This window comes from Pollicipes pollicipes, unplaced genomic scaffold, assembly GCF_011947565.3.
Source record: "Pollicipes pollicipes isolate AB1234 unplaced genomic scaffold, Ppol_2.1 Scaffold_2555;HRSCAF=2994_pilon_pilon_pilon, whole genome shotgun sequence".
Taxonomy (NCBI): domain Eukaryota; kingdom Metazoa; phylum Arthropoda; class Thecostraca; order Pollicipedomorpha; family Pollicipedidae; genus Pollicipes; species Pollicipes pollicipes.
In genome coordinates, this window is record NW_023596136.1 from 24,818,382 (window position 1) to 24,844,077 (window position 25,696).

General features: G+C 63.4%; 1 protein-coding gene across 1 annotated transcript; it reads left to right on the forward strand.

The window, feature by feature from the left end:
• Positions 1-25,696, forward strand: Akt (AKT serine/threonine protein kinase; the record flags this gene model as incomplete). The annotated part of the gene is given in 11 exon segments (XM_037222621.1): positions 1-881; positions 5,583-5,684; positions 11,047-11,180; positions 12,918-13,021; positions 13,685-13,850; positions 15,144-15,341; positions 17,990-18,181; positions 20,475-20,603; positions 21,864-22,001; positions 23,293-23,457; positions 24,606-25,696. Coding segments are annotated over 11 exon segments (2,386 nt in total), but the record flags the coding sequence as incomplete, so codon positions are not given.

A 25,696-nucleotide genomic window follows, 5' to 3' on the forward strand; every position in this document is an offset into this window, starting at 1 on the left:
CCGAGGATCGGACGGAGCACCTGGACCGAGTCGGTGGCCGCGCGCGTCAGACACCTGGCGATCGTCGCTTGTGGCGCCTCTGCGAGTTAAGCAGTCTTCGTTTGTATGTCGCGCTTTTCGTGAGATAAATGAAGCCAGCCTTGTCGGCGATCAACGTGGACGTCTGTATGAACGGGGCCTGACGACACGTCAGGACCCATCCAGAGGAGCCGTCGGCGATCAACATGGACGTCTGTATCGACGGAGCCTGGCGACACGTCAGGACCTATCCAGAGGAGCCGTCGGCGATCAACATGGACGTCTGTATCGACGGGGCCTGACGACACGTCAGGGCCTATCCAGAGGAGCCGTCGGCGATCAACATGGACGTCTGTATGGACGGGGCCTGACGACACGTCAGGACCTATCCAGAGGAGCCGTCGGCGATCAACATGGACGTCTGTATCGACGGGGCCTGACGACACGTCAGGGCCTATCCAGAGGAGCCGTCGGCGATCAACATGGACGTCTGTATGGACGGGGCCTGACGACACGTCAGGACCTATCCAGAGGAGCCGTCGGCGCGGTCTGCAGTAGCGTCCGCCCAAGCACCGACCCAGGCGCTGAGCACCGAAGCTTGAGAGGGACCGTTACCGCCTCGCTGGTCGTTGGACACCGGTGCGCCGTCCATAGTCGGGACACTGCCGTCCGGATAACTGGAGCCAGAGCACGGGACCGTGCAGGCGGCCGGAGTCAGAACACACGACAGAGTACACGGCCAGAGCCAGAACACACGGCAAAGTACACGGCCAAAGCCAGAGCACACGGCCTCTCCCTTACCAGCTGTCCGTCCCTGTATCTCGGTTGGTTAGGGCGCCTGCCTTCGGCTCCAGTCACCCGTGGTGTGGGGTAGGTTCGAGTCGCTTTGAGCGCTCGATATCCGTCCCTGACAGGATGCCTGCGGCCGGTGACAGCGGGCGCGTCTGAAGGTTAAGTGACGTCAGAGGGCAGGAACCGTGCGGAGCAATGTGGCACGGTAAGCTTTCACCACAAAATCTGCCGATGACCGGAATTTTGCGATCAGGCTGTGGCGGCAGGACTCACGCAACAAGCAATACTCTGCATGGGCTCTGATCTAAAAATTCATTGAGTTAAAGGTTCTGTCCAAATCTAAAAAATCAGCTATAGCGCCTGTCGTCCACTCGACCGCAGGCAAAACGCACGCCTTTCCATGCAGTGGGACCCAGAGCACACCACTGGGCGCCTGATCACCGTCATCTCACCCCGGTTCATACGACCAGGGCCGGAGCACACGAGCGTCATCGCGGCCAGAGCGCGAGCCGGCCGCCGCCGGCCTTTCCTCGCGCGGCCGCCGGGCCGGAGGTGTGTGTGGGCACAGGTGCGCGGGTGCGTCGGATTCGACACACCGACGCCGCGCCCCGGCGGACCGCACCTGGGGCGGCGCCGGGTTGGCCGCACGCGGTGCGAGCGAGCGCACAGCGCCGGCGCGCCTCGGCGAGGACGCCGCCGCACTCGCCGCCGCCGCGGCCTGCAGGCTGGTTCACAGTTAGGCCAGCCGAGCCCGGCGTCCGTTTCCGTAATGAGTGCGTCAGCTCGCCTGTCCTTGGCCGCCGCCGCCGCGCCGCCGCCGGGGGCGCTCCGACTGCGGTCGGCTCGGCTGGGCCGCTCTCGGACCACGCCGGGGAGCCGAGAGGCAGATGTGGCCATGTGACCCGGAGCGCCCCGGGGCGCGGCGTCCGGGCCGGCCGCGAGCCGTCCGTCGGCGGCCGCAGGACTGATAGCCGGCGCCGGCACCGCCAAGGCCACTGGCAGCGGCCGGGCCGGACCCTGTTGTGGGCCGCTGACCCCGTGTCCTCGCAGGCCGCGCCGGCTTGACAGGACAGCCCCGCTCCCGCAGCCGCAGCTCTCGCACCCGGCCGCGCCGGCAGCAGACGCTCGCCTCTGCCCGGCCTCCGGCGCTCGCGGACATGTCCAGCGCGGCCCCTCGCGCGGACACGCCCAGCCGCGGACCCTCGCGGACGTGTCCAGTCGCGGACACGTCCAGCCGCGGACCCTCGCGGACGTGCCCAGTCGCGGACACGTCCAGCCGCGGACCCTCGCGGACGTGCCCAGTCGCGGACATGTCCAGCCGCGGACCCTCGCGGACATGTCCAGCCGCGGACCCTCGCGGACGTGTCCAGCCGCGGACCCTCGCGGACGTGTCCAGCCGCGGACCCTCGCGGACGTGTCCAGCCGCGGACCCTCGCGGACGTGTCCAGCCGCGGACCCTCGCGGACGTGTCCAGCCGCGGACCCTCGCGGACGTGTCCGACCCCCGCGGACAGTGTCCAGCCGCGGACCCCCGCGACGTGTCCAGCCGCGGACTGTTACTTGTACAGCGGTCCTACTGCGTGCCATCTCGTGGCCTTCCAGCCGCGGACCCTCACGCATCTGTCCAGCCACGGACCCAAACGGCTCCGTGCAGTTACAGGCCCGATGTATCTGTCCGGTCATAAACAAACACGTGTCCCTCTCCCAGCCACAGGTCCACGCGTTTTCTCTCCGGCCCAGACCCAGACGTTTCTTCTGTGTGCTCACAAACCAGACATCTATTTTCAGCAACAGCCCACGCGCGACTTCCCAGCAACGGATCCTCGCGTCCCATTCCAGTCAGAGGTGCAAGCGTCCCCAATCAACCTTACGAAAAACGCGCGCGCGCCACCGTGCGGCAGACCGGACTGGCGGTGTCCGTGGCAGGGCACTGCGGCCCATTGACTCACCGCGGCCTCGGCACAACCCTTCCGCCACCACCGGCGGCATGTCACACCGGCTTCAGGGAAACCAGGCGGCGGCGGCGGCGGCGGCGGCGAGCGCCGTCGGTGGTGGAGTGACCGAAGCGGGACCCAAGGGCGTCACGTCTGTCGCCGACCGCAGCGCACGGGTCGGCGCGAGGTGCCGCGCTGGTCGCGTCGCCCCCCCCCCCCTCCCCTCGCGGGCCGCACTTGAAACACCGGCTCGGCGACGATGAGACCCCGGTGCTGCGGCTGTTACCGTGCGGCTGCCGTGCAGTGCCTGACTTGTGGCTGATAGCCGGTGCACGGAGGGGCCAGTAGCGGTGACGTGGCATGCACCAGGGCTGTTCACGGAGGCGGCTCGGGCCCGCCGCATGTTCGGCTCCGCGCATGGCATTACGGCTGGGATTGATTCGCGGAGGTGTTGGCGTGCTGTGGTCGGGAGTGGTGAGAACTGTAGGCTCGTTGGGAGAGCAACGGCTGGAGATCGGGCAGCGCTGTGAAAAAACGCGTGCAAAGAATGGCATGGTCGTGCAAGTTCATTGGGGTGTTACGGGCCTGCATGTATTTGTATGCTTCTATATTTGACATCACGGAATGCTGCATGATGCTCAAGAGGCAAGACATATTATTTATCAGAATGTGTCCATTGATTTAGCTAAGCGGTCATGGAGCTTAATCCCCCGCCTACCCCCGCCCCCCCCCCCCCCCCCCAACGCAGTTTTTCAGCACGGTAGTAATGAATATGATTTTACGATCTGGTGAGCAGTGGAATTGTGCCGGCTTTGCACGTCATTAACCCTCACGGACAGTGGCATGTCGAACAGCAGAAACTTGGTGAAAGCCAGTGGAAAGCCGAGTGCATACGTACGGTACGTAGCTGAGACAATTGTTTCCGGCGTCAGGACATTGTCAAGTGGATAGCTTATTGATACTTTAGGTAGTGTGCCTGTTGTCGTTGGTAGCCTCCGTAGTCTGTTCGCAGTGCATAGATGCCGTGGCTGGCGCTATGATTGTTTTTTAATGTTGACCCCGTCGCAAATCCTGATAATCCTCCGCTACCCTGCGCGATTCCTGGCGGTGGCCGAGATGTGGAGATCGCGTGGTGCGCGTGAGAAGCAGGCTTGAAGCGAGTGCGAGCATATTGTCATACGCTGCCGTAAAATGATGGTGCACGGTGGGGACGGGATTTGAGAAGCATCGCTACACACTAGGAATAAAGTACTTGCTACACGAAGCCGGTGCTGGCACGGCGCTAGCACCAGCACAGCTTCAGGGATGCCGGCTTAGAGGCTGTGGTGTGAGGTGGCACCGGCGCCGGCGCCGGCTTTGAATGCATTCAGTTTAGGCCTCCATTTCCTGGTACTAGAAAAATCCTGGCATCTCCGGCGCCGGCCCGATACCGTCGGTGCCGGCTGAATGCCGGCTTCTGGTACAAGGGTACACACCCATCCCCGATGCTTGGGCATTTGTTCATGTTCCTTTTTTTTGCCGCGCCGTGAAATCGCATGTCATTCTAAAATTATATGATAGATAATTAAAAAATTAAGACATTTTGGTGCTGTGAGCCCTGCTCGTAGTGTTTCTTTTGTTAGCTCGCCGGTCGTTTTTACCTCCCAGGAGCCTTCTTTAGTTTTTCCGGCTGTAGTTTCTCAGCCGTTGGGATGTGGTCGTGGCACCTGGTGCCCTTTCCTGACCATCCCTTAACACCCGCCGTACAAATTCAAACTCCTAGTTGCAGTCAGTGACGACTGCAGATTGGGTTAAGGGAGGTATTTTTGAGCAGCTCTGTTGTTTTCCGTCGGCCGGTAGTTCATATCAAAGAGGTCTTACACACAATGGAAGAAAGTGTAACAACTGACGTGCTGTGTTTAGGTGATGCATGGTGACTCACATGGGTCACATGGGGATGACAGCAGCGGTCCCTGGGAACAAAAGCCTGTCTTCACTTAGTAAAAGTGACATGTCTCGGTATTATGGTATTGGCCCGATTGCATTATGGATGAGAGTCGTTTGCATCTATGTTTGTAAAGTTTTCCAAAAAATAGTCGAGTTAGGTTGTATTTCTAAGCAGACCGGTGTTGGACCACTGCTGTTAAAGTCTGTATCATTTTTCGCGCCCTGGACATCGTTCCCAGGCATGCTGTTTCGTTGCATTCTGGAGTTTGTGTCTGTCAGTCCTACTCTATCTGTGGCGTGGCGTAGGCCACGATACGGGCTCTCCGTGGCCCGGGTGAACTGTCTGTTCCGGCCCAGCCCAGCCCGTGTCCGGGCGACGGGCCCACGGTGCCTGCCGGCTGGTAGCGCGCCGGGCCTAAGGAGCCGTCCGGACTCATGACACAGCTCGACCATGGATATTGAGAGGCCTGCCCTTTCCTCGAGCGCTGCTGAGCCAAGCCGTGTTGCCTTTCGCGGGTACGGTGGCGTTTCGCCCCCGGTATTAGCCTCTCGGTCCGCAGACGAGTGTTTCGACTGCAGCCGGAGCCGGCACACACGCTCGGGCTGCCGACTTGCGTGAGCTTGACTCGGGTACCGACGCGAAACGCGTTGTTGGTCGCGGCGATCGATGCGTGGTCGTCGGCGAACGGTCGCGAAACCGGGGGCTCGGTGCGGCGCGCGTGACCCGCTGTCCCCCGGGAACTACCGCTTCGGCCGAGTCCCTTTGAAGCGGCGACGTGGCGTGCCGCGCCGGCAGCGGCAGAAGTGGCGGCCCGGCGCACCCCATGCCATGCGCGCAGTGCGACCTCATCAAGTGTTGACGGCGGAAGTGGGACGCTTTCGGCGGTGTCTAACGATGCGCGCGCTCCGACAGGTCCAACACGGTCCTCGATGGCGGAGGTGCCGGAGGTGACCGGCTCCGTGGCGCCGCCGCCCGTCAGCCGCATCATCAAGGAGGGCTGGCTGTACAAGCGAGGTCAGTGGCGCTCGCGTCCGGCGCCGGGTGCGGCTCGCGCTCCCGGCGCGGGCCTGCGGCGCGGGGACACGCTCCCTGTGTCCCCGTGCTGGGATCGGGGTCCTCCTCGGGCCGTCGGGGACGCCACGGGACCGGCGGCTGCGGAGGGACGGGGCGGGTTGTATGTGTGGTCGTGCGGAAAGGCCGGGTCTGCCCATGCCGGTCCGGCACTGCCGACGACTTGTTTGCTGTGGGTACGCCCCCTCCCCCTCCCCCCCCGCTCCCCCTCCCCCCTCCCTTGCTCCCCCGGGGGGAGGGCGGGGTCGATCGGCAGTCAGCAGGTGCAGCGGGTGGGGAGCGTAGCCCCAAACACGCCCCGTGTGGAAAGGTCAGGTCAAAATGCTGACACGTCCGGCGGCAGGCGCGTCGCCGGTGGTCGATGAGCGTGCTGCGCCGGTGGCGTGGGTGACCCTGGCCCAGGGCTGGTCGACTGCGGCGCTGAATCAACGTCCTGCTCTTACCAAACCATTGTTCTTGCTCGCATCGTATTAGTAAGACCGGTCCCACTGCGTCAGTAACACTTACCATGCTACACCAGTATCCCCGGCCTGATATTTTTAATACCTACCTTCTTCGCAGCAATAGCAGTGATTTATTGGCTAATTTGTCATAGCCCTGTCCCATAACGTAAGACAATGCTGAAAATTGCGTGCAAATGTACGTGAGCAGCGATCGCACGTAGTTGCACAGACTTCATTTGAACAGACGTGCTCCTCCATTAGTTCCCGCCGTCGCAGTGATATCCGGGGATAGGGCTCAGCCTTGCGTGTGCTCAGCACGGGCAGCGAGGGCGGCGGCTGGCCGCTGCTCGGTCCGCCGCGGCCGGCGATGCGCCTGAGGCTCCTCATCGCGCCGGCCCGCTCGCGCCGCGCCTCGGTCGGACCGCAGCCGCGCCCGGCATATTGCCCTGCGGTGCCGTTCGGTACGCGTTGAGGGTACGCCCGTGGTGTGCTGGGCTCCCTCATCTCGCTCCATCGGCGCCCGTCGCCCGTTGGCCGTGGGATGCCGTGGGCGTTCGGTTCGGCACGGCTCGACTCGACGCGGACGCGGCGGTACCAGTCGGTGACTTGGCTATGGACCTGTGTGTGGAGGGGAGGGTGGCGGAACTTTGGTAGCAAGGCGCCGCACGTGCATGGAACAAACACGTCAGTTATTTTTTACTTGGTGAGGCGCAAAGCTGCAATCGCAATGGGAAGGCTGTTTATGTTTTATTTTACCTTAGGCAAAAAGTCTGTCTACCGACTTTTGGTCCTGTGGGTTCGAGTCGCTTTAGTCGCTCGCTATTTACGCCTCCCAGGAATGGCCTGCGGCCGGTGGCAGCGACCGCGCTAGAGGTCACGTGACGTCGGAGGCCAGGACAGACCGGGCCTAGCGTTGTGGCACGTTAAGCTTTCGCCGGCCAAATTCAACTGTTGAATCGAAATTGCATGGTGTGATGTTGGTGCAGGGCTCACGCAACAAGCACTGCTTAACGTGGGCTCTGGTCCTGGAAATTCATTCACTCAAAAGATTGGGACCATATCCTTAAAAGATATACTAGTAAGAGTACTCAGCTCGACATTGTTCGCTTCGTAATTCATCAGCGTCCGGCGTCCCGTTCGAACGGTTCACATCTTGTTGGAATCGGCGTGTTCTGTGACGATTGACGCTGGATCCGGTGTCATATGAAAACTACCGGTGGCAGAAATAGGGCCGGATGTCCTGCGTAGTGCGACTGAGTGCAGCATTCCGTCCAGTGGTGAGACACCTCCGCCAGTGGTTTGCCCTTCGACCCAGTTCAGTGATAACGCCGTGGTCTGCTTTAGTTGTGTCACAAACCGGCATGTTTGGATTCGAGGGAGCTGCGCCGCCCTCGAAAATGCTTCCTGAACGCAGGCTTCGTAGCCCGATGCGGCGTCAAATCCGGACGAACTGCTGCTCTTCGTGCTTCAACGCACACGAATCGGTACTGTGAGTGGCACGCGGCGCACTCGCAGGCGTGCGGCGCGCGGGCGCACCGCCATCGGCGCGGCTGCGATCGCACCCCGGACCATCGCCGCACGTGGATGGCCGCGGACGAGCAGCCGCACTGCCCTCCAGGCGGCGGCCGTTCGGGCCGGTCATCCGACCACGGCCGCGTTCCGTACCCGCCTGGTCCAGTCCCGCCGGGGGCAGGGGCGCTCCGGAGCGTCGACGGGGCGCCCTGGAGCCCCGCGCGCGGCGAGCGCTCGGGCGGCCGGCGCGCTCCGGTCAGCTGAAACAGTACCCAGCACGGCGGCTCGGGCGGGCTTGAGCCCCGGGCGTGAGTGCGGAAGACTGCTCCACGTCGAGTGCAGTGTCACCGCCGTAACGTGTCACATGTGGCACCTTTTCCGGGTCAGGGGCGTAAGACATGCTGAACAAATGTTCAGCTGGTGGAGCCCTCGACCAACGACTCCTTCGATGTCGTGCACAAGGAGGGAGGCCTACGCCTACGGTTTCTTCGGTGCACTGTGCGCGGCAGCAGCCGTAGGCCGTACGGCCGGCGCACGGTTCACAGTTCACGGTCAGTTCACAGCGCGGCTCCTTCCGTGGAATGTCAGCCCGCGGTGGCGGGACTGTGTCGCCAGCAGTGGCCGGCGATGAACTATTCAGAAGCGTTTAGACCTGTTGGATGATCAATGTGTTTACGTGAATGCGTGCCATGGAACGTCTTGCCCCTCTGGCGACGGGCTGTTTGGAATACCAGTACGTGTCGCACTCGTGCACATTACAGCCTACATTGTTTATACTTGCCATGTTATGTTCACACATTTTTAAGCTGGGTGCGTTTGTGGACGCCGCAGATGCTGAAAGGGAGATGCAGTTCACAGTTCACAGGCTATAGGATAGCCGTCGACGTGATCGATGTTGGTCAGAATGGCCATGCGCTTCGGAGATCCTTATCCTACAGAGGCTCGGTATTCAAAACAGTCTGGGCTGGCGTTTCGGTTCGGTAGGACGCTCTTCGCGCGATGCGGTTTCCTCGTGCATCTGTTTTATCCGAAAATAACCAAATATGCCTGAAAAGAGGCGCGAGCGATGCGCACTGCAGACGTGTTTCAAGCCGTTGCTGTGATCCCGAGGTTTTCCCAGAGCTCCATGTCGTGCTGGACCTTTCCTGCAGTTCCGCGAGCTGCTCGGTGGCCCGGGGGGCGGGGGCTGCCAGTTCGCCCTCCTATCATCGCCACCTCCACCCGTCCACGCCGCCCGACCGCGCCGCTCGCAGACCGCACCGCGCCGTCGCGCCTGACCTCGCGACCCCGCGCCCGCGCGCCTCCCGTGGGCCTGCTCGGGCCTGGGGATGACTTCCGGCCAGCCGGCCCGGGCGGGCCGTCGCCGCCGCCGCCGCCGCCGCCGCCGCCCGGCTCGTAGGGCCGCCCTCTCGCCGTCGCCACGAGCACAGCAGCCGCGGGGATGCGCGGTCTCGTCGGCGCCGTGCCGCCGCCGCCGCGAGCACAGCAGCCGTGGGGATGCACGGTCTCGTCGGCGCCGTGCCGCCGTCGCCGCGAGCACAGCAGCAGCGGGGGTGCGCGGTCTCGTCGGCGCCACGCCGCCGTCGCCGCGAGCACAGCAGCCGCGGGGATGCACGGTCGCGTCGGCGCCGTGCCTCCGCAAGTCGCCGACGTCGAGCCGGCGCGGCGGCGGCGACGAACGCCCGCCCGGCTGTCGCGCGGCTGTTTGTGTGCTGTTTTTGCGCTCAAGGTCGGCCGTGTTTTTGTGCGCAAGGTTAGTGGCACGTTACGATGTTGTGGCGGACTCGGTATGTACGCGGGAGGGCGCGTGACGTCACTCAAGGGCGGGACTCGCACGTGGGCGCCGGCTAGACGCTGTGCGGCAGGCTTGCAGTATGGGGAGCAAGGTCTCGTGCCGCGGCAACGTCAGACAGTACCAAATCGGTACTGGCGGTACCGTAGGAAGCCGGGGCAGTGGATGAGACCGGGATGATGTCATTCACTAAATGCATGGCATCGGCACTCATTAAATGCATTCAAATGCAGCGCCAGCGTGGCAGCCATCCAGCCCGCTCCAGACCGGTACCCATGCGCCTTGAATGGTGCCGGTACAGGTGCCGCTGCCAGGTGTTCGTGCAAACCGCGAGTCCCACGCGCTGTCCTTCGGGGGTTGCCGCGCGCGGGCGGCCGCTCCGCTGGCTGCCGGCGGCGGCGGCCGGCGCCGGTGCGCCCGCGGCGGCCGCGGGGCGCTGAACCGGGCACCAGTGCCAGCGTCATGCGGCGTCACGCGCCTCTGTCCAGACGCCGGTCGCCAGCGGGGACAGACAGCCGGCCGGGGGGGGGGGGGGGGGCTGCGTTTCGTCGGCGGGCGACTGTGCGTGCACCGGCTAAATATCCGGGCGGCGGGGCGGTGGGGCGCCGGCCGACGGCGCCCGACACCGGCGGTGTCCCGTGCGGCCGCCGCCGCCGCCCGCCAGGCGCCACGGGAGACCAACGCTGACCTTTCGCGCCGGCGGCGGCGGCTCGCGTTCGGCCGGCCGCCGGCACGGACCGGGCTGTTTTCGGGTCGTGCCCGCGAATAACAACTGTCTCGCCCGTCTGGCCGAGGCGCCGTGTTGTGAGCGCCGGGACAACAATCGTGGGCCTCTCGTGACGTGGCCCCTCGGCGCCGTGCACCCGGTCTGGCCCCCTCGAGCTGGCGGGCGGAGGGAGGGAGCTTCCGGGGCGCTCCAGGGGTACCGCCAGCCGGCTCGCCGTTCGTGACTGGACGCCGTTAGGGAGCGGCTGGCCGGTCGGGTGGCTCCATGCATGGTATTACCCATGTCCCACGGGCCCCGGATGCTGCCTCGATCATCGCTGTGATTGATCCATGTTTCTGTTTATTCTGGGTATTTGGTCCACTCTTGATTCATGCTGTTTAATCCTGGTATTTGATCCAGTCTTGATTTATGCTGTTTAATCCTGGTATTTGATCCAGTCTTGATCCGTGCCGTCTCTTGCTGACCCCAGTTCCCACCTCACCCTCTTGAACCCTGGTCTCTCCCCTCCCCAATCCCCGTGTAGAGCCAGATGTCCCGCCGTTCCAGTCCCTGCCCTAATGCAGACCTCGCCAGTGCCGACCCGCCAGTCATGAGTGTCCCCGTCTAACCGCACCCCAACCCCTGCCCTGGCCCAGTTGCGGCCCGGCCCCAATCTGTGCCCCACCCCAGGTCCAGCTCCTGATCCGACCCCTGCCCGATCATCAGCCCCAACCCGTGCGCGCTCCAGCTCCTGCCCCGGCGGCGACCCCGGCTCGCTGCAGCAGCTGCCAGTATTGACCGACAGACGCCCTGGCCGCGGTGCCTGGATTCACGACGCCCACTGTGCCCCAGGCGAACACATAAAAACCTGGCGGCCACGCTACTTCACCCTGTTCGACGACGGCAAGCTGCTCGGCTTCAAGATGGCGCCGAACGCCGGCGACTTTAGCTCGCCGCTCAACGACTTCAACGTGCGCGACAGCCAGGTACGCACGCGGCCGGGCCTCTCACGCCATCTGCCGCACGCGGCCGGGCGCCTCACGCCATCTGCCGCACGCGGCCGGGCGCCTCGCGCCATCGGCGGCGCATTACCGGCTTTGTCGCCGGCTTTGTGGGGTCTCTGTAGATCTTGTAGATCTGTCATATTCACTTTGTTTTTGTTATCCGTCGTGGTCGGATTTCCAAATAGTACTTCAGATCATCATTGGCGTGTGGTTGTTGTATCCCTCAGGTCGGTTCCTTCTCTGCTCACCTCAGTCCTGCATCCTCCCAGTCGACGCCGTTCCTTCTCGCGCCTCGTCCTGCTCCGTACGGCGTCTCCGCGCCGGCCGCACGCGCGCACCACAGGTGTGTCGCGCCACGCCGCGCCGGTGCGTCGCGGTGTCGCGGTGCGTCGCGTCCCCCAGCGCGCGGTGACGTCACCCGCCACTGCGTCACGGTGACGCAGCGGTTGCCGCCGCGCGGCCGCGACGCGCGGGCGTCCTACCCCACGCCGGTGCGCGGCGGCCGGCCGGGCAATTATGCGGAATGAGCTCATTAACCGGCTCCGCCCCGACGAATGGGGTGCCTCTGCGCTGGACACAGCGCCCAGCGCTGTGCGGGGTGTCGCCGGTGACAGGTGTCCGGCGGCTGCCCAGCGCGAGCTGTTGGTAATGAGCCGGCGCCGCGCGTCGCACGTCTCCCACCAAGCGCGCGCGCTGTGCAGCGGGCGAATGTGGGACTGGTGTTCGATATGCCTGAGGTGGTCGGCGTTGAAAAAACCGGCCTGAACCTGCTTAGACGGTAGCCTTCCGGTGTTACCCCTTCTGTACGTGGAGGGCGGCGGCCGCGGGAGCTGCTGTTAACAAGAGCGTCTATATGGGGACCTGATCCCACGAAGGTCTTAAATCAGCCTCCGTTGTTCGGTGCCTTCATATGGCCTAGTGTAGATGCCGCTGTGTGGCAGTTAATTGAGTCACCAAAGCCGGCCATTGTGAGGTATCACAGAAAGTGGATGAAGTCCTACGCATCTGTCTTAACTTGGAGCTTTATTTTTGTGTGGTTAAAATGTCATTGAGTGCCGATTATTGTGCCCCGGGCTGTATCGATTGCACCAACGACATTGTGCTCCCAGCAGTGCCGAAAGTCGTTTAGGTACAGTATTTGCTCCCGTATTTGCAAACGCCGAGGCGAGATGGTTGGATCAGTTTCTGTTGAGTGAATTCCGTATGCTTGCTTCGAACGGACAACGTTGGTAAAGGTTTGAATTCAGTAAAGCTCGTTCTGAACGTGACGCAGCCCTTCTGGGGGCCTCCATTCCGGGCAAATATCGCTGCTGACATTGTGTTTAGCGCTGCGCAGGGTCCACAGTGCGCCCATCTAAGGGAAACACCAACCCGTCTGTTGTATTCTGTGCTCACGTCACAGCGGACTTTAAATGCGCGCCTGTCAAACGTCGTGAAGCCAATTACGTATGGAACCACCGGACTATCGTGCAAACATCTATATGCATGTGTATTAAGATGCAAACTAGAAGCTCTGTCACCCTCGAATGTTTGCCACACTGACGTTCACTTCTATTTCCCCACCTAGATTTGCAGAGTGAAGAGGTAGCCGGAGGTTGACAGCATGTCGTGAGTGGCCATCCGTGAGAGGGTGGTTCACTCCACGAACCCGACCTGACCTGACCTGACCTGACCTGACCTGACCTGACCTGACCTGACCTGACCTGACCTGCCGACCAGGTGATGGTGTCGGACCGGCCAAAGCCGCACGCCTTCAGCATCCGCGGCCTGCAGTTCATGTCTGTGATCGAGAGGAACTTCCATGTCCAATCGGACAAGGAGAGGTACGGCTTCGCCCGCGGTGGGTCTGGAGGCGGGCTGACCTGTCCCGTCGCCCCGGGCGGGCGGCTCGCCCCCACGGTCGTGCTGGGACCCCAGCGGGGTGCTCCGTTGTGTCAGGTCGTGAACGGCTGCTGATATGTCAGGGACGATGACAGACGAATGTGGTCGTTGGCGATCGCCACGGTCGCCGGGGCCGGTGTCTATCATTGCGCCTCGTCTCGCTGCTGTGTTTGGCGGAGCCCGCCGCTGCTCTGGCCGATGTCCTGTGCTGGGGGATGTTTTCCAATTAGCTGCTGGGAGAAGCACGGACAAGAGGACGCCGTCAGTCCAAATGTGATTCTTGCTGTCCTGGTAGTGCGTATTGATTTGTTATTTACGTCATAGGAGCGCCCCTGCGTTTGGTCGAAACCAACTGGCCCGGAGTCATCAATATGAGTAGCCTTTATTAACCCCCCAGTGGCTTGATCTGACGCGTCGTCCACCCATCGCGCCCCTCAGCAGCGCTCGATCCGCCAGTGACCCGTGAGTGACCATCCCCGACCCGCCAGTGACCCGTGAGTGACCATCCCCGACCCGCCAGTGACCCGTCGGTGACCCGTCCTGGTCCATGGATGGTCGCGCTGGCCTACCTGTGACCGGTCAGTGACCCGTCGGTGACCCGGCAGGGATGAGTGGACCCAGGCCATCTCGTACGTGATCAACAAGCTGGCGGAGGAGGACCGGGGCGCGGCTGACGTCGAGATGGGCCGGTTGGCCGAGGAGGACGACTTCTCGGCAAAGTTCATGGCCATGTCCACCACGCAGAGCAAACACTCAGGCAAAAAGAAAGTGGTACGTGCCAGGGCGACCAGCGCGGACTGCGCGAAAGAGGCCGCGACGGCTGGGCGGGCTGGGGTTTTAAGTGTTTCAGTGTTTCATTGTTTCATGGTTTGTTGTTTTTTTGTTTGTTTGTTTCACTGTTTTTTATGTAATTGTTTCATCACAATGGTGGTGACGATGAGTGAGGGGATGGGAAGTCTGGTGATCAGAAAGTGATCTGGCCGGTGAAGTGTGGATCAGCACGTGCACATGTGGATCAAGCCGTCAAAAACAAGCACGTGTGGATCTGAAGGTGGAAAAGCTACGTATGGATATGGTAAATTTGGGCGTTATCTGCTTGACAATGCCAGTTTTAGCATCTGCTTACCCTCGCCGTTGTTTTACGCTGCGTGGGCCTTATTTCCGGTTGGGTGCTCGCTGTTCCCAGCTTGAGTGCGATTGCTTGGGATAAGCAGGAACGCAAATCACCCTTCCGTTCTGGTGGAATACAGTACTGCTACGGGGGTCATCTCACTAGCAGCTTGTCAAGCATTGAATGTATTTGGACCGTTATCTATACCAGGGTGCAAGTGTCCGGGTGCGCATGTTCCGAGGCAAAATCATAACCTCCCCGAACATAACCTATCGCGAGTCGTCTGGTCTCCGATGATGGCCAGTTGATATATGTTTCACGCATATTTTGCCGACTTCTCTTGATCCATTGACTCCGGACGTTTCGCAGTTGTCAAGCAGCGCACCGCCGCATGAACGTACGCCCAGTGGTTTGCGATTCGGAGCGTAGGCATCAGGCGACTGGTGCTTAGACAGCAGTGCCATACGCTGCGTCTCAACCATTTCCCGCGTATTTGCATGGCAACGACTCCGCTCATGGCGACCAAATCGACTTTCTTCTGGAATGAGCAAACGATTATTCTCGGATGTGATAAGCATTGACGATTGATAGCCAGGCAGCGAGCGATATAAGACGGGCTTGTAGAACGAGCTCTGTTGATGGTGAGCAGCTCTGCTGCAGCCAACTGTTCCGTGCGCCATGTCTGCACGTTTGTTTTTGCCCCCAAACTCCTGAGAGCGCACCTGTGCAGGGGCAGCAAAGCGGAAGAGTCAGTTCAGATGACGTTCGTGGGAACGGTGCAGCCCGCTCATGACGTGCCGTCCGCTAAACTTGAGGAGGATCGCATGGCTGAATATAGCTTGCCGAGCCTGCAGCGCATCGCGTAACGCTGCGCGGGCTGTGTGTCGCCGCCACGGACGCGTCCGCGCAATGCAGGCTGGGGGCGTCTCACCGCCGTTGGCCTCTGATTGCAGACTCTCGACAACTTTGAGTTTCTCAAGGTGCTCGGCAAGGGGACGTTCGGCAAGGTGATTCTGTGTCGAGAGAAGTGCACGGGCCACCTGTACGCCATCAAAGTGCTCAGGAAGGACGTGATCATCGCCAAGGACGAGGTCACGCACACGCAGACGGAGAACCGAGTGCTGCAGCGCACAAGCCACCCCTTCCTCACGGTGAGCTGACGGACGGGAGAGGCGCGCCTCGCTTCGCCTCGCCTCGCCTCGCCTCGCCTCGCCTCGCCTCGCTTCGCCTCGCCTCGCCTCGTCTCGCCTCGTCTCGCTTCGCCTCGCCTCGCCTCGCCTCGCCCCGCCCCACCCCCCCCGCCCCGCCCCGCCCCGCCCCGCCCCGCCCCGTCTCGTCTCGTCTCGTCTCGGTCTCGTCTCGTCTCGTCTCGTCTCGTCTCGTCTCGTGTCGCCCCGCTTCGCCTGGCCTCGCCTCGCCAGGGCCGCCGCTGTGGCCGCTGAGGAGGCTAGCTCGGCGGCCGGCTGGACTAAGCTCCGGCAAGCGGCGGCCGGCGGCTGTGCGCTGTCCTCTGAGCGACTGGCGGCGGCTGTGCGCTGTTCTCTGAGCGGCTGGCGGCGGCTGTGCGCTGTTCTCTGAGCGGCTGGCGGCGGCTGTGCGCTGTCCTCTGAGCGACTGGCGGCGGCTGTGCGCTGTTCTCTGAGCGACTGGCGGCGGCTGTGCGCTGTTCTCTGAGCGGCTGGCGGCGGCTGTGCGCTGTTCTCTGAGCGACTGGCGGCGGCTGTGCCCGGGCCTCAGCGGCATGTGCGACGGCCGAGGAGCGTCGGAGCATCCCGCACGGCTCGTGCGCAGAGGCCCCCAGACTGAGCCTCGTCCGTATCGGATGCCCGAGCCAAGCTCCGATGGCTTTATCATCAAAATACGACGCAGGAGGCCCCCAAGCAGAAAATGACGTCAGACATAGCGTAACTTCGGGCTGCTGCACCGTAACATCCCAAATCATGCGCAGGCTGTACGAATACATAGTTCCTAGATCGAGTCCGTTCATACCAGAGACTCCCAAATCTGAGCCGATCGCTGCTTACCAGGAATGCGAAGGACCGTGGGACCCAGGTGCGTAGAAGTGAAGGATGTGCACAAGTTTCGGTGCTGGTCGTGAGGTTCTCAAATTGGGGTATGCGTATAGTCGTGCGGCGCGACGCGCACGCCGCTCCCAGTTTGAGAACCACAAGGCTTGCTCTGTAGCTTACGCACTACCTGACCACGTGTTTGGGTCCAGCGAGGTTCAGCAGGGTCGGGCTGTGTCATCTGGCCGTCTCGTCGGCAAAGGCGAGCGAAGCATGCTCGCTCGTCGTCACGAGCCGGTGCCGACGCGCATTAACCACGCGTTAATGCCGAGGTGCGGTGACCTACTTTCACCCGCGAGCCACCTTCAGCACTAAGCCAACGGTGGCTTACGTGACTGCGTGCTGACCCTGCAGCAGATTGTGACGTGTGTGGCATACCGAACCCTGGAAAGTCACGGCGCCGGGTTTTTTGTGCGTGATGGTCAATGGAATGGCACACCTGAGCCGGCTAGATGCAGGCGTGGCCTCCTTTCCACCGCGACTGTGTTCGTTGGATTTACTCGAAGCGGGCGTGGATACGTGGCGGTTGGAGCGCTCGTGAGTTTGAGCGTGGCGTCCGACCAGGCTTCCTGGCTGTCAAGGCAGGTGTGCTTGTGGGGGGTATGTGTGGGGGTTCGGCCGTGGAATGTGCCGCAGTGCACGGTACCCCCGTCTGATACATTCGTAATGTGCCCTTTGTACGGGCATGCCGTCCTTGGATGTGTGTGTTGCTCATGGCGGGTTTGAAGGAGCTGCGCTGCTGTGATGACGACGAAGGCGATACTCGACTGTTAAGCGCTGGGTAAAGCCGTGGTTGCGGAATTTCTATTGTGCGCACCGTGTGGTATGAGCTGATAAAGACGCGCCGTGAAGATATTGTCTGGCACTCGAGAGCGTTTCATCGGAGTGGTACGGGTGACGCAGCCATGCCTTGTTGTTCGGTCATGGCCATGTCTAGTATCGTTCCGTGGTGCAAGATCGCCGGGTTATGGGCGGTATGTATTGGCCTTACGCAGACGGAGATGTGCGCCCGGTCTCGTCGACCTCTCCCCGCCGTGTTGCCATGTGGTGCGACTTTTCGCCTGATTGCTCTGCAGAGGCTGCCCAGCCCTGTCGGTGGGGCTCCACCGAACCTCTGATAAAGAGTTCCGGGTTCGGGCGGACGCATTTTATTTGTTTAAACTGGTTTCACAGCGACAGCCGGCCTGTGGTCTCTACTTCTCATCGCCTCAGCGAACACCGCCGTCCATGAATAATGCAAGGACCTTGTGGCGCCTTGGTGTCGTAGCGAGAGGACTGTGCAGGTGGCGTTGGTCACGCGGGCCTACTGGCCGCCCCGGCGAACCAACGGCCGGCCGCGGCGGGCCAGCCAGCTGACTGCCGTGCCGTGTACCGCAGCCGAGCATGGGAGGTTGTGTAATAACGTCGCCTGCTCGCACGTTTATGGTCTTAGCAGCCGTGTTATTGGAGCTGCCAGCCCCCGCATTGGACCCGGCGACCGGTCGCACCGAGCTGCTGGCGCTGTTTGACGGACTGGCATCTACACCGCGCGGGCTGAACTGCTGGCCGTGTTGATTGGGATGGCGTGTTGGCTTTGCTGGGTTGTCCGTGTGACGGATCCGCCCAGCCGTCATGGGGACGATCCGTCACGTCGGTTTGACGGTCCGTCATGTGGGACCGGTCGACCCGTGTGCCGCGCTGCCGTCTGCCGGCCTCCCCAGTGACCTCCCGCTCCCCTGCCCTTCTTTCGCCAGTCGCTGAAGTACTCGTTCCGCACGCCCGACCGACTCTGCTTCGTGCTGGAGTACGTGAACGGCGGCGAGCTGTTCTTCCACCTGAACAGGGAGCGCAAGTTCTCTGAGGAGCGGACGCGTTTCTACGGCGCCGAGATCATCTCGGCGCTTGCCTACATGCACCGCAACGGCATCATCTACCGCGACATCAAGGTGGGTCGGCGAGCGCCGAGCGCGCCGCCGCCGCCGCCGCCGCCGGCCCCAGCTGAGCGGCGGCCGGCGCCGGCCCATCCGGCGCCAGACACTCCGGACGGGCGTACAGACACTCCGACAGCGGTCTGACGGCGGCAGCGCGCTCCGCGGCGCTCCTGGCACCGGGAGCTGACTGCGTCTCCAGCTGCCTCCGGCTCCGCTTGTGCACGCCGCTCGCGGTCGCCGTGGCGGGCCGGGGCTGGTGTGGTCTTCAGCGTCTCGTCAGTGCGGACGGCGCTGTGCCGATACTGGCCACTGCTCCGTCCGTGGCGTAGAAGTCTGGCGGCCACCGGCGGCCACGCCGCCGGCCACTGCCGCCCCCGCGTTGTTTTTGTGTTGCGAGGGCGGCGGCCGGCGGCTATTCTCGGCGGACAAGGCGGCCGACGTGCGGCCGGCAGCAGCCGCCGCCGGCCGTCCGTGTGAGCGGCGTGCGCCGATGATCCCCGCGTCGGCACCTGCCGGCGCTACATTCCCCGCCGGTCAGGAGTTCATTCATGCGGCTGGTGAGCGGGCTTGGGGCCGGCCGGCCGTGCGCAGCGGCCGTGCCGCGCCCGGCCGTCTCCGCAGCTGGCGTGCTGGGTCTGCCCAAAAGACAAAGCCGGCCGCGCTGAAACATCGATTGCGTCAGGTCATTAGCGAGCTCGCTCCATCGGCAGTGGATTCTCAGGGGGTTACAGGTTTTGCGTTGTTTATTCCAGGCAACGCCTTAGAGCTGGTGGAGGCTGCCCTGCCCCGTCGAATGCTGTTGGGGGGCCTACACGTCCCATCCCAATCCTTTGTCACTGATCCGTTCGCTGGAGGTACACTTACCCTCCCAATCCTCTGCCGCCGATTCGTTCGCAGGCAATGTTCACTTTGCAGAGGGACGCCAGCAGGATCAGCATGCTGGTCAGCTACATGCCCGGAGTGACGCGGCAATGCCGATAGGGACTGCGCTTAGGGACTGCGGATAGGCTGACGGAGTCGGCATTCCCGGTGTGTTGGCCTCTCCAGCTGCTGTTGGTAAGTCCCGGTCCCCGGTCAGCACTGCCCGCTGCGAAGTCGCCCGGCATTTGTGAGGTTTACCCGGCCCATTGTCTCCGGGACTGCCCCACCTGCTCTGGCGGAGGGGGGGGGACGGCACCGCGGCACGCAGCGGCCTGGTCACAGGGTGCTGCCCAGCGCAGCCCGCCGACGCCCGAACGCCCGACGTCATGGTCGCTCTTGACGTCCATCACATGGTCGGTCCGCATAATGCCAGGACTTCACCAGCGCCAGGCTCGCGCGGCGCCAGACTCGATCGGCGCCAGGCTCGATCAGTGCCGGGCTCGCTCGGCGCCAGGCTCGATCGGCGCCAGGCTCGATCAGTGCCGGGCTCGCGCGGCGCCAGGCTCGATCGGCGCCAGGCTCGATCAGTGCCGGGCTCGCTCGGCGCCAGGCTCGCGCGGCGCCAGGCTCGATCAGTGCCGGGCTCGCTCGGCGCCAGGCTCGCGCGGCGCCAGGCTGGATCAGTGCCGGGCTCGCGCGGCGCCAGGCTCGATCGGCGCCAGGCTCGATCAGTGCCGGGCTCGCAAGGCACCAGGCTCGATCAGTGCCGGGCTCGTACGTCGCCAGGCTCGATCGGCACCAGAGTGGACCGGCACCGCGCCGCCCGGGGCGGCCGGGACCGGCGGCTGCTGCGGCGCTGCGCCGTGGCCGAGAGCGCGGCGTCATGGCGATGAGGAAGAGTTGTCAGAGCGCGTGGTCGTGCTGCCGGCCGGCGCCAAGCTGGGGTGCTGTCGCAAGCCCCGCCGGGCTGGGGCTCGGAGGTCAGCTGGCGTGTGGCGCCCGAGCCGAGCACCAGGAGGGAAAGAAGGGCGACGGCGCCCGGACCGTGTCTCTGCATCTGTGGGACCAGCAGCCTCTGTGCGTCGGTAGGGACCGGCAGCCTCTGTGTGTCGGTGGCACCAGCAGCCTCTGTGTGTCGGTGGGACCGGCAGCCTCTGTGCCGCGCGAGGTGGGATGTCATTGAAGGGAAGCTGTCGAATTCCTCAGGCGTGGGTGTGGCTGCGATGCCGACGACCGAGGGTCAATGGTTTGGCTTAGTAGTGGCCCGTGCCATTTCTCATGAGTTGAACACGGGCTAGCGTCATCTCATCTCTACGTGTGTTGTCATCGTTCACGCAGAGATCCCGCTGGTGTTCATGCACGCCATGCTTCGCGTTTGTTGCTTTGTGTCGTTTGTTGTCGTGCTCAGTGGAGTCGTGGATAACTAACTGAAACAATCGGCCCGCAGCTCGAGAACCTGCTGCTAGACAAGGACGGACACGTGAAGATCGCCGACTTCGGCCTGTGTAAGGAGAACATTGTGGACGACACCACGACGAAAACCTTCTGCGGCACGCCCGAGTACCTGGCGCCCGAGGTGAGAAGCGATGGTCACTACGTGAGGCCCCGGATCACGCTGGTATGTGGGTAGTAGTACCTGGCCGGTCAGGAGCGTCGCTGCGCAAAATAAGTTCGCGGCGTAGCTGAGTGGGGAAAACAAGGCTAAACGCGCCCTCTAAATGTACAAAGATTGGTTTTCTCGTAGATCTCGTAAAAGATCTCGTAATTGGCCAACCAATTCGACCAGTCGAAAGATCTCGTAATTCGACCAACTTCCATCTCAAATTTGGAATGGGGGCTGGAGCATCTCCCCTCAAATGAATAGAAAACTACACCCGTGCGCCGATGAGATCGAGAACTGGTGTGCTCGCAATGGCGGGCACTGGAGCCCCGCGCCTATCGCGTGCCACGCTCCCGGGTAAGGCACCGGAGGTGGGGAGCGGCCGCAGCCACGGCGGCCGACGGGGCAGCTCGTGACCAGCGTCACGTGCGGACCACGCGACTGGGCGCCGGGCCGCTGCCGTCACGCGACGCGAGGCGGCGCTGCAGGGCAGTCGACGACTGGTGCCACTCTGCAGATGAGGTCGGCTGGTGTGTCGTGAGGCCAAGGTGGTCAGGTAGTCAATGGAGCGTCTTGCGGATCTCCGGAGGCCGCGCGAGAGTCACGGGGTGCGCGGCACTCTTCGGCACAGCAACGGCACGACTCTTGTTTAGCGAAGCGTCTGGAGATGCTGCCGATGGGTGGGGGTGGGCGCGGCCATGGGCGACGCACAGCACTGGCCGGCAGCCCGCCGCTGGGACCACCTCGACCGGACGCCGCCGGCCTCGGCCGCCGCCGACGCTCGAAACGGCCGATTTTCTCGCGAAATCATTCATGACCGGATCGCTTCTCGGAAGGAATTCCGCGCAGCCGACATTGACATGCAGAACGGCTTTGGCGGGCCGGCCTCGGCCCGTCGCCGGGCAGGCGCGGCGCCTTCCCGGAGGCTCCCGGGAGGCTGCCTCGTCGCCGGGCGGCCGGGCAGCGCCACCTGGCCAGCGCCGCTGCCCTGGCGGACACCGGCCGAGCGGGGTGTCCTCGCCGGGCACTGGGCTTCGTATCGCCGCGCCGTCCGCCATCTCCCCGACGCCGGAACGTCGTCACCCCGGCAGTTTCCGGGTGTCGTCAGCGAGTCATGACCGCGCCGGACCCCGCGAGCCGGCCTCCCCTCCCCTCCCCTCCCCTCCCCTCCCCGCCCCGCCCCGCCGCCGCGTGGCCCGCAGCGCCGTCCGCCTGACCGCCGCATCCCGCCGCCAGGTGCTGGAAGACAACTTCTACGGTCGGGCCGTCGACTGGTGGGGCATCGGCGTCGTCATGTACGAGATGATGGTCGGCCGGCTACCCTTCTACAACCGAGACCACGACAAGCTGTTCGAGCTCATCCTGGTGGAGCAGGTGGGGCGGCGCCGGGGTGGCGCGGCGCGCGGCGCCAGCTGCGTCATCGCGGGATGAGCCGGCGGGGCTCGGCGCCCTGTTGTGGGGCGCTGCTCCGGCCGCCGGAGCCGAGCTCACGGCGCCGCCCGGTGTTGTGCCTCCGGTGGGCGGCGGCGCGTCAGTGCGAGAATGTGGAGCGGAAGTTGAGCTGTTGCCGGCCGGGACTTGTCGTCGCGATGGGTTTGACGTCGTGTCTGGCGGACAGACGTCAAACTCATCCCGTCACCGGCGAAGCCCACGTCGCCGGCCCAGCTGGCGCTGGCGCCGGTAACGTGGGCCTCGCCGCCGCTCCTGGGCGCTCTGCCGCGTCCCGCTGCGCCGCTGTCGCTGCCTGTGGTCTCGGCATGGGCCGCTGGGTTCGCTCCGATGTGCGAATGTGCTCGTCTCTGTGTGTGTGTGTGTCGCCACGGCGTCTAGAATCTGCGGGCCTGCCAGCACGTGTTGTAGGCTGTCGGCAGATCGATTCTATGTAGTTTCTTTTGTGTTCTAGGTACAGGTTATGCCTAGGTTCCTCTGGCTTAACTCATGTGTCCATTCGCGAGGCATCATCAGGCACCCATGTGCCACGCCGGGCGCCGACCCCGTGTCATGTGCGTCTCCAGCTCTTGCGTTGTGGTCGCCGGCTGTCTCGGGCCGGCCCGATCCCGGACGTGTGGCGCCCGGGGCCGGTCCGTGTGGCCTGCATCAGGTGCTGTGCCCGTGGCCCGTGGCGTGTGTCTGCGTCCGGTGTGGCCCTCGTGACATGTAGGGTCAAAAGTCTTTGTGACCGGCCTCCGTCACATGTGACCCATGCTGCACGTGTCCCTGCCAGGTGCGATCCCTGTGACGTGTTTCCCCCCAGGTGTGGTCCATCTGACGTATTTTCCCGCCAGGTGCGGTCCCTGTGACGTGTTGCCAGTCCGTTGGACGCGTATTTCTTCCCAGTGTGCCAAGGTGCGGTCCGTGTGACGTGTTTCTCCGCCAGGTGCGGTGACCCGTTTCTCCACAGGTGCGGTCCCGTGTTCTCCACCAGGTGCGGCCCCTGTGACGTGTTCTCCACCAGGTGGGCCCGTGTGACGTTTCTCCACCAGGTGCGGTCCCTGTGACGTGTTTCTCCACCAGGTGTGGTCCCTGTGACGTGTTTCTCCACCAGGTGTGGTCCGTGTGACGTTTTTCCACCAGGTGCGGTCCGTGTGACGTGTTTCTCCACCAGTTGTGGTCCGTGTGACGTTTCTCCACCAGGTGCGGTCCGTGTGACGTGTTTCTCCACCAGGTCCGGTTTCCGCTGGCGCTGAGCGACGTGGCCCAGTCGCTGCTGCAGGGCCTGCTACAGAAGGACCCGACCAGACGGTTGGGTGGCGGACCCCGGGACGCCGAGGAGATCAAGGAGCACCCCTTCTTCTCTCCCATTAACTGGGAAGATCTGGAGGCCAAGAAGGTCAGACAGCTGGGGAGTTTGTGCCAGCGGCTGGCATCGGTCTAGCTGGACGGGGGTGGGAGTGACGTGCCATTGCAGTCGCTCCTGTCAACCGGATTTAAGAACTAGATCTGGCGCAGTGATGGTGACCAGCTAGCTCAAAGTCAGTCTATTTTTGTGGGCATGTATTCACGCAACCACTACTGGCGTATCACGCGCAGGGATTTCATTCGGTCGTCTTGTAACTCTCACGTTCGTGAATGACGTCAGCCGCTGCGAGCGCGCGAACTCGGCTTCCTGGACGTATTCCTGTGGTGCGCTGCAGCACGCGCATTGGGGGCCCGTGCACCTGAACGGTTGGTCTTTCAAGCAGCCAAGGGTAGTTTGTTTCGTAAGGCAGCGCTCGGTGGTGGCTGCTGGTCTGTTAGCAGTGACGGTAGAGAACGCCGCTGGTCCCTGGTCTGGGGAGGACACCGTTGGTCCGCTGGTACGCGAGCGGTGGTCCTCGGTTTTGGCTTGTTTGGGTCCTTGATACAAGCAAGGAAGGCATCGAGCTCCTGGTTTTTCGCCACTTTATGGTCAGAGATATTATGCTGGTAGTTATTGACCCTCACGATACCAGAAGGTACTGGTTAAACGACGTTAACAAGCTGCATTTGATTGTATTGGCAACTCTGGACGTTTCGGGCCGTGCTCATGACTCGTGATGATACGCTCTCGTGGGACTACGCCCTGAGGCCAGGGGGCATTGATGAGGCACAGGAGGGTGCGCGGGTCCTGACGCTGGAGGTGCTCCTCATGTAAGCCGTCCGGTCCGGGCGCCTTCTGCGGGCTGCTGTTGGCTTCTGTGGGTGATGGATGGACTTGTCGGCGCTTGAAGGCAGCGCGGACGAGGTGGCCCATCAGTCACAGTGCTGCAGAAGACCACCCGGAGCGCACGGCTTTTGCGCGGAACAGCTCCGGCGCCCGGGCCCAGACTCGCTCGTTGCTGAGGCCGATGTGAGCCTGTGCAGCTGGAGTGCTCGCGCTGCGATCTCGATCTGATTTGACCTGGCCTGGCCGGCCGCCCGTGACGTGACCCCTGCCCTGCCGAGCCGACCTGACCCCAGACGCAGTGCTCGGCCGCGACCTGACCTGACCTGACCTGACCCGACCGCCGGCCGTTCCAGATCACGCCGCCGTTCAAGCCGCAGGTGGAGAGCGAGACGGACACGCGTTACTTCGACTCCGAGTTCACCGGCGAGTCTGTGGAGCTGACGCCGCCGGAGAACGCGCCGCTGGACGCCATCACCGAGGAGCCGGCCTCCTACTTCACCGCCTTCAGCTACCAGGACTCGCCGCGGTAGGCGGCGGCCGCGGCGCGCGCGCCCGCCCCGCCAGCCCTGTGATAGTGCCCGACGGCGACGCGGCCGCGGCCGGCGCCGGCGCTGGCGCCAGCCTGCAGCTGACCAGAGCCTAATAATGGCGGCGGCCGGGCGGCCGAGTGTGCCGGGCCGCCCGGCCGGATGCCGCGCCTCGCGCGTGGGCGTGCCGGCCCCCTCCGAGCTGTGCTGACGGGCGCGGCAGACTCGTGACGTTTTGTCGCGGCCGCCGCTAGTCGTCCCCCGGGTGCCGAGTTTTGTCGGTGCCGCGTCCGGAGCTTCCGAGGTCCCGTTCCGATTGTTTTAGCATAACGATTGTTTTCGTTATACCCTAATCATGGCGTTGTTTTAATCCGTTGTTGGCCGCGCGCGACGGGCCGCTCTTCCCGCCCCTGCACGCGCACCGCACACCCACCCACACCCGCAAACGCAGCACAGATGTGGCGCGGACACCGGGGTGACCGGACGCGCGCGTACGAGGCGACCGCCCGTCTCACACTGACGCAAGCGCACGTGTTGACATTCGCCGACTGGGGATTCACCTGGACAAGCGCGGACTCCGCGGCACTCAGCTTCATGTGCACGGGCGCCGTCGGTGTCGGGTGCCGGTGCTTCGGACGCGAGGGGCGTCGCCCGCCGCGCTCAGGGTGTCGGCTGGTTTTGACGATGGCGACGCGGTGTTTCGCTGCTGTGAGCTGTGGCAACGTTGCGCGTGGCCTGCCGCGATGGTGGCGCCGCCTTTCGCCGTGCGGCAGAGTTGGACGGATGAGGGAATGAGAGTAAGGGATGTGTGTTTGCGGGTTAGTCAGACGGTTTCAGTGTGTGAAATGTTGGCGTATACTTTCAGCTAAACTGTTGTCCTCCATGCCAGTCAAATAAACACAATGGAAGCTGCGGTA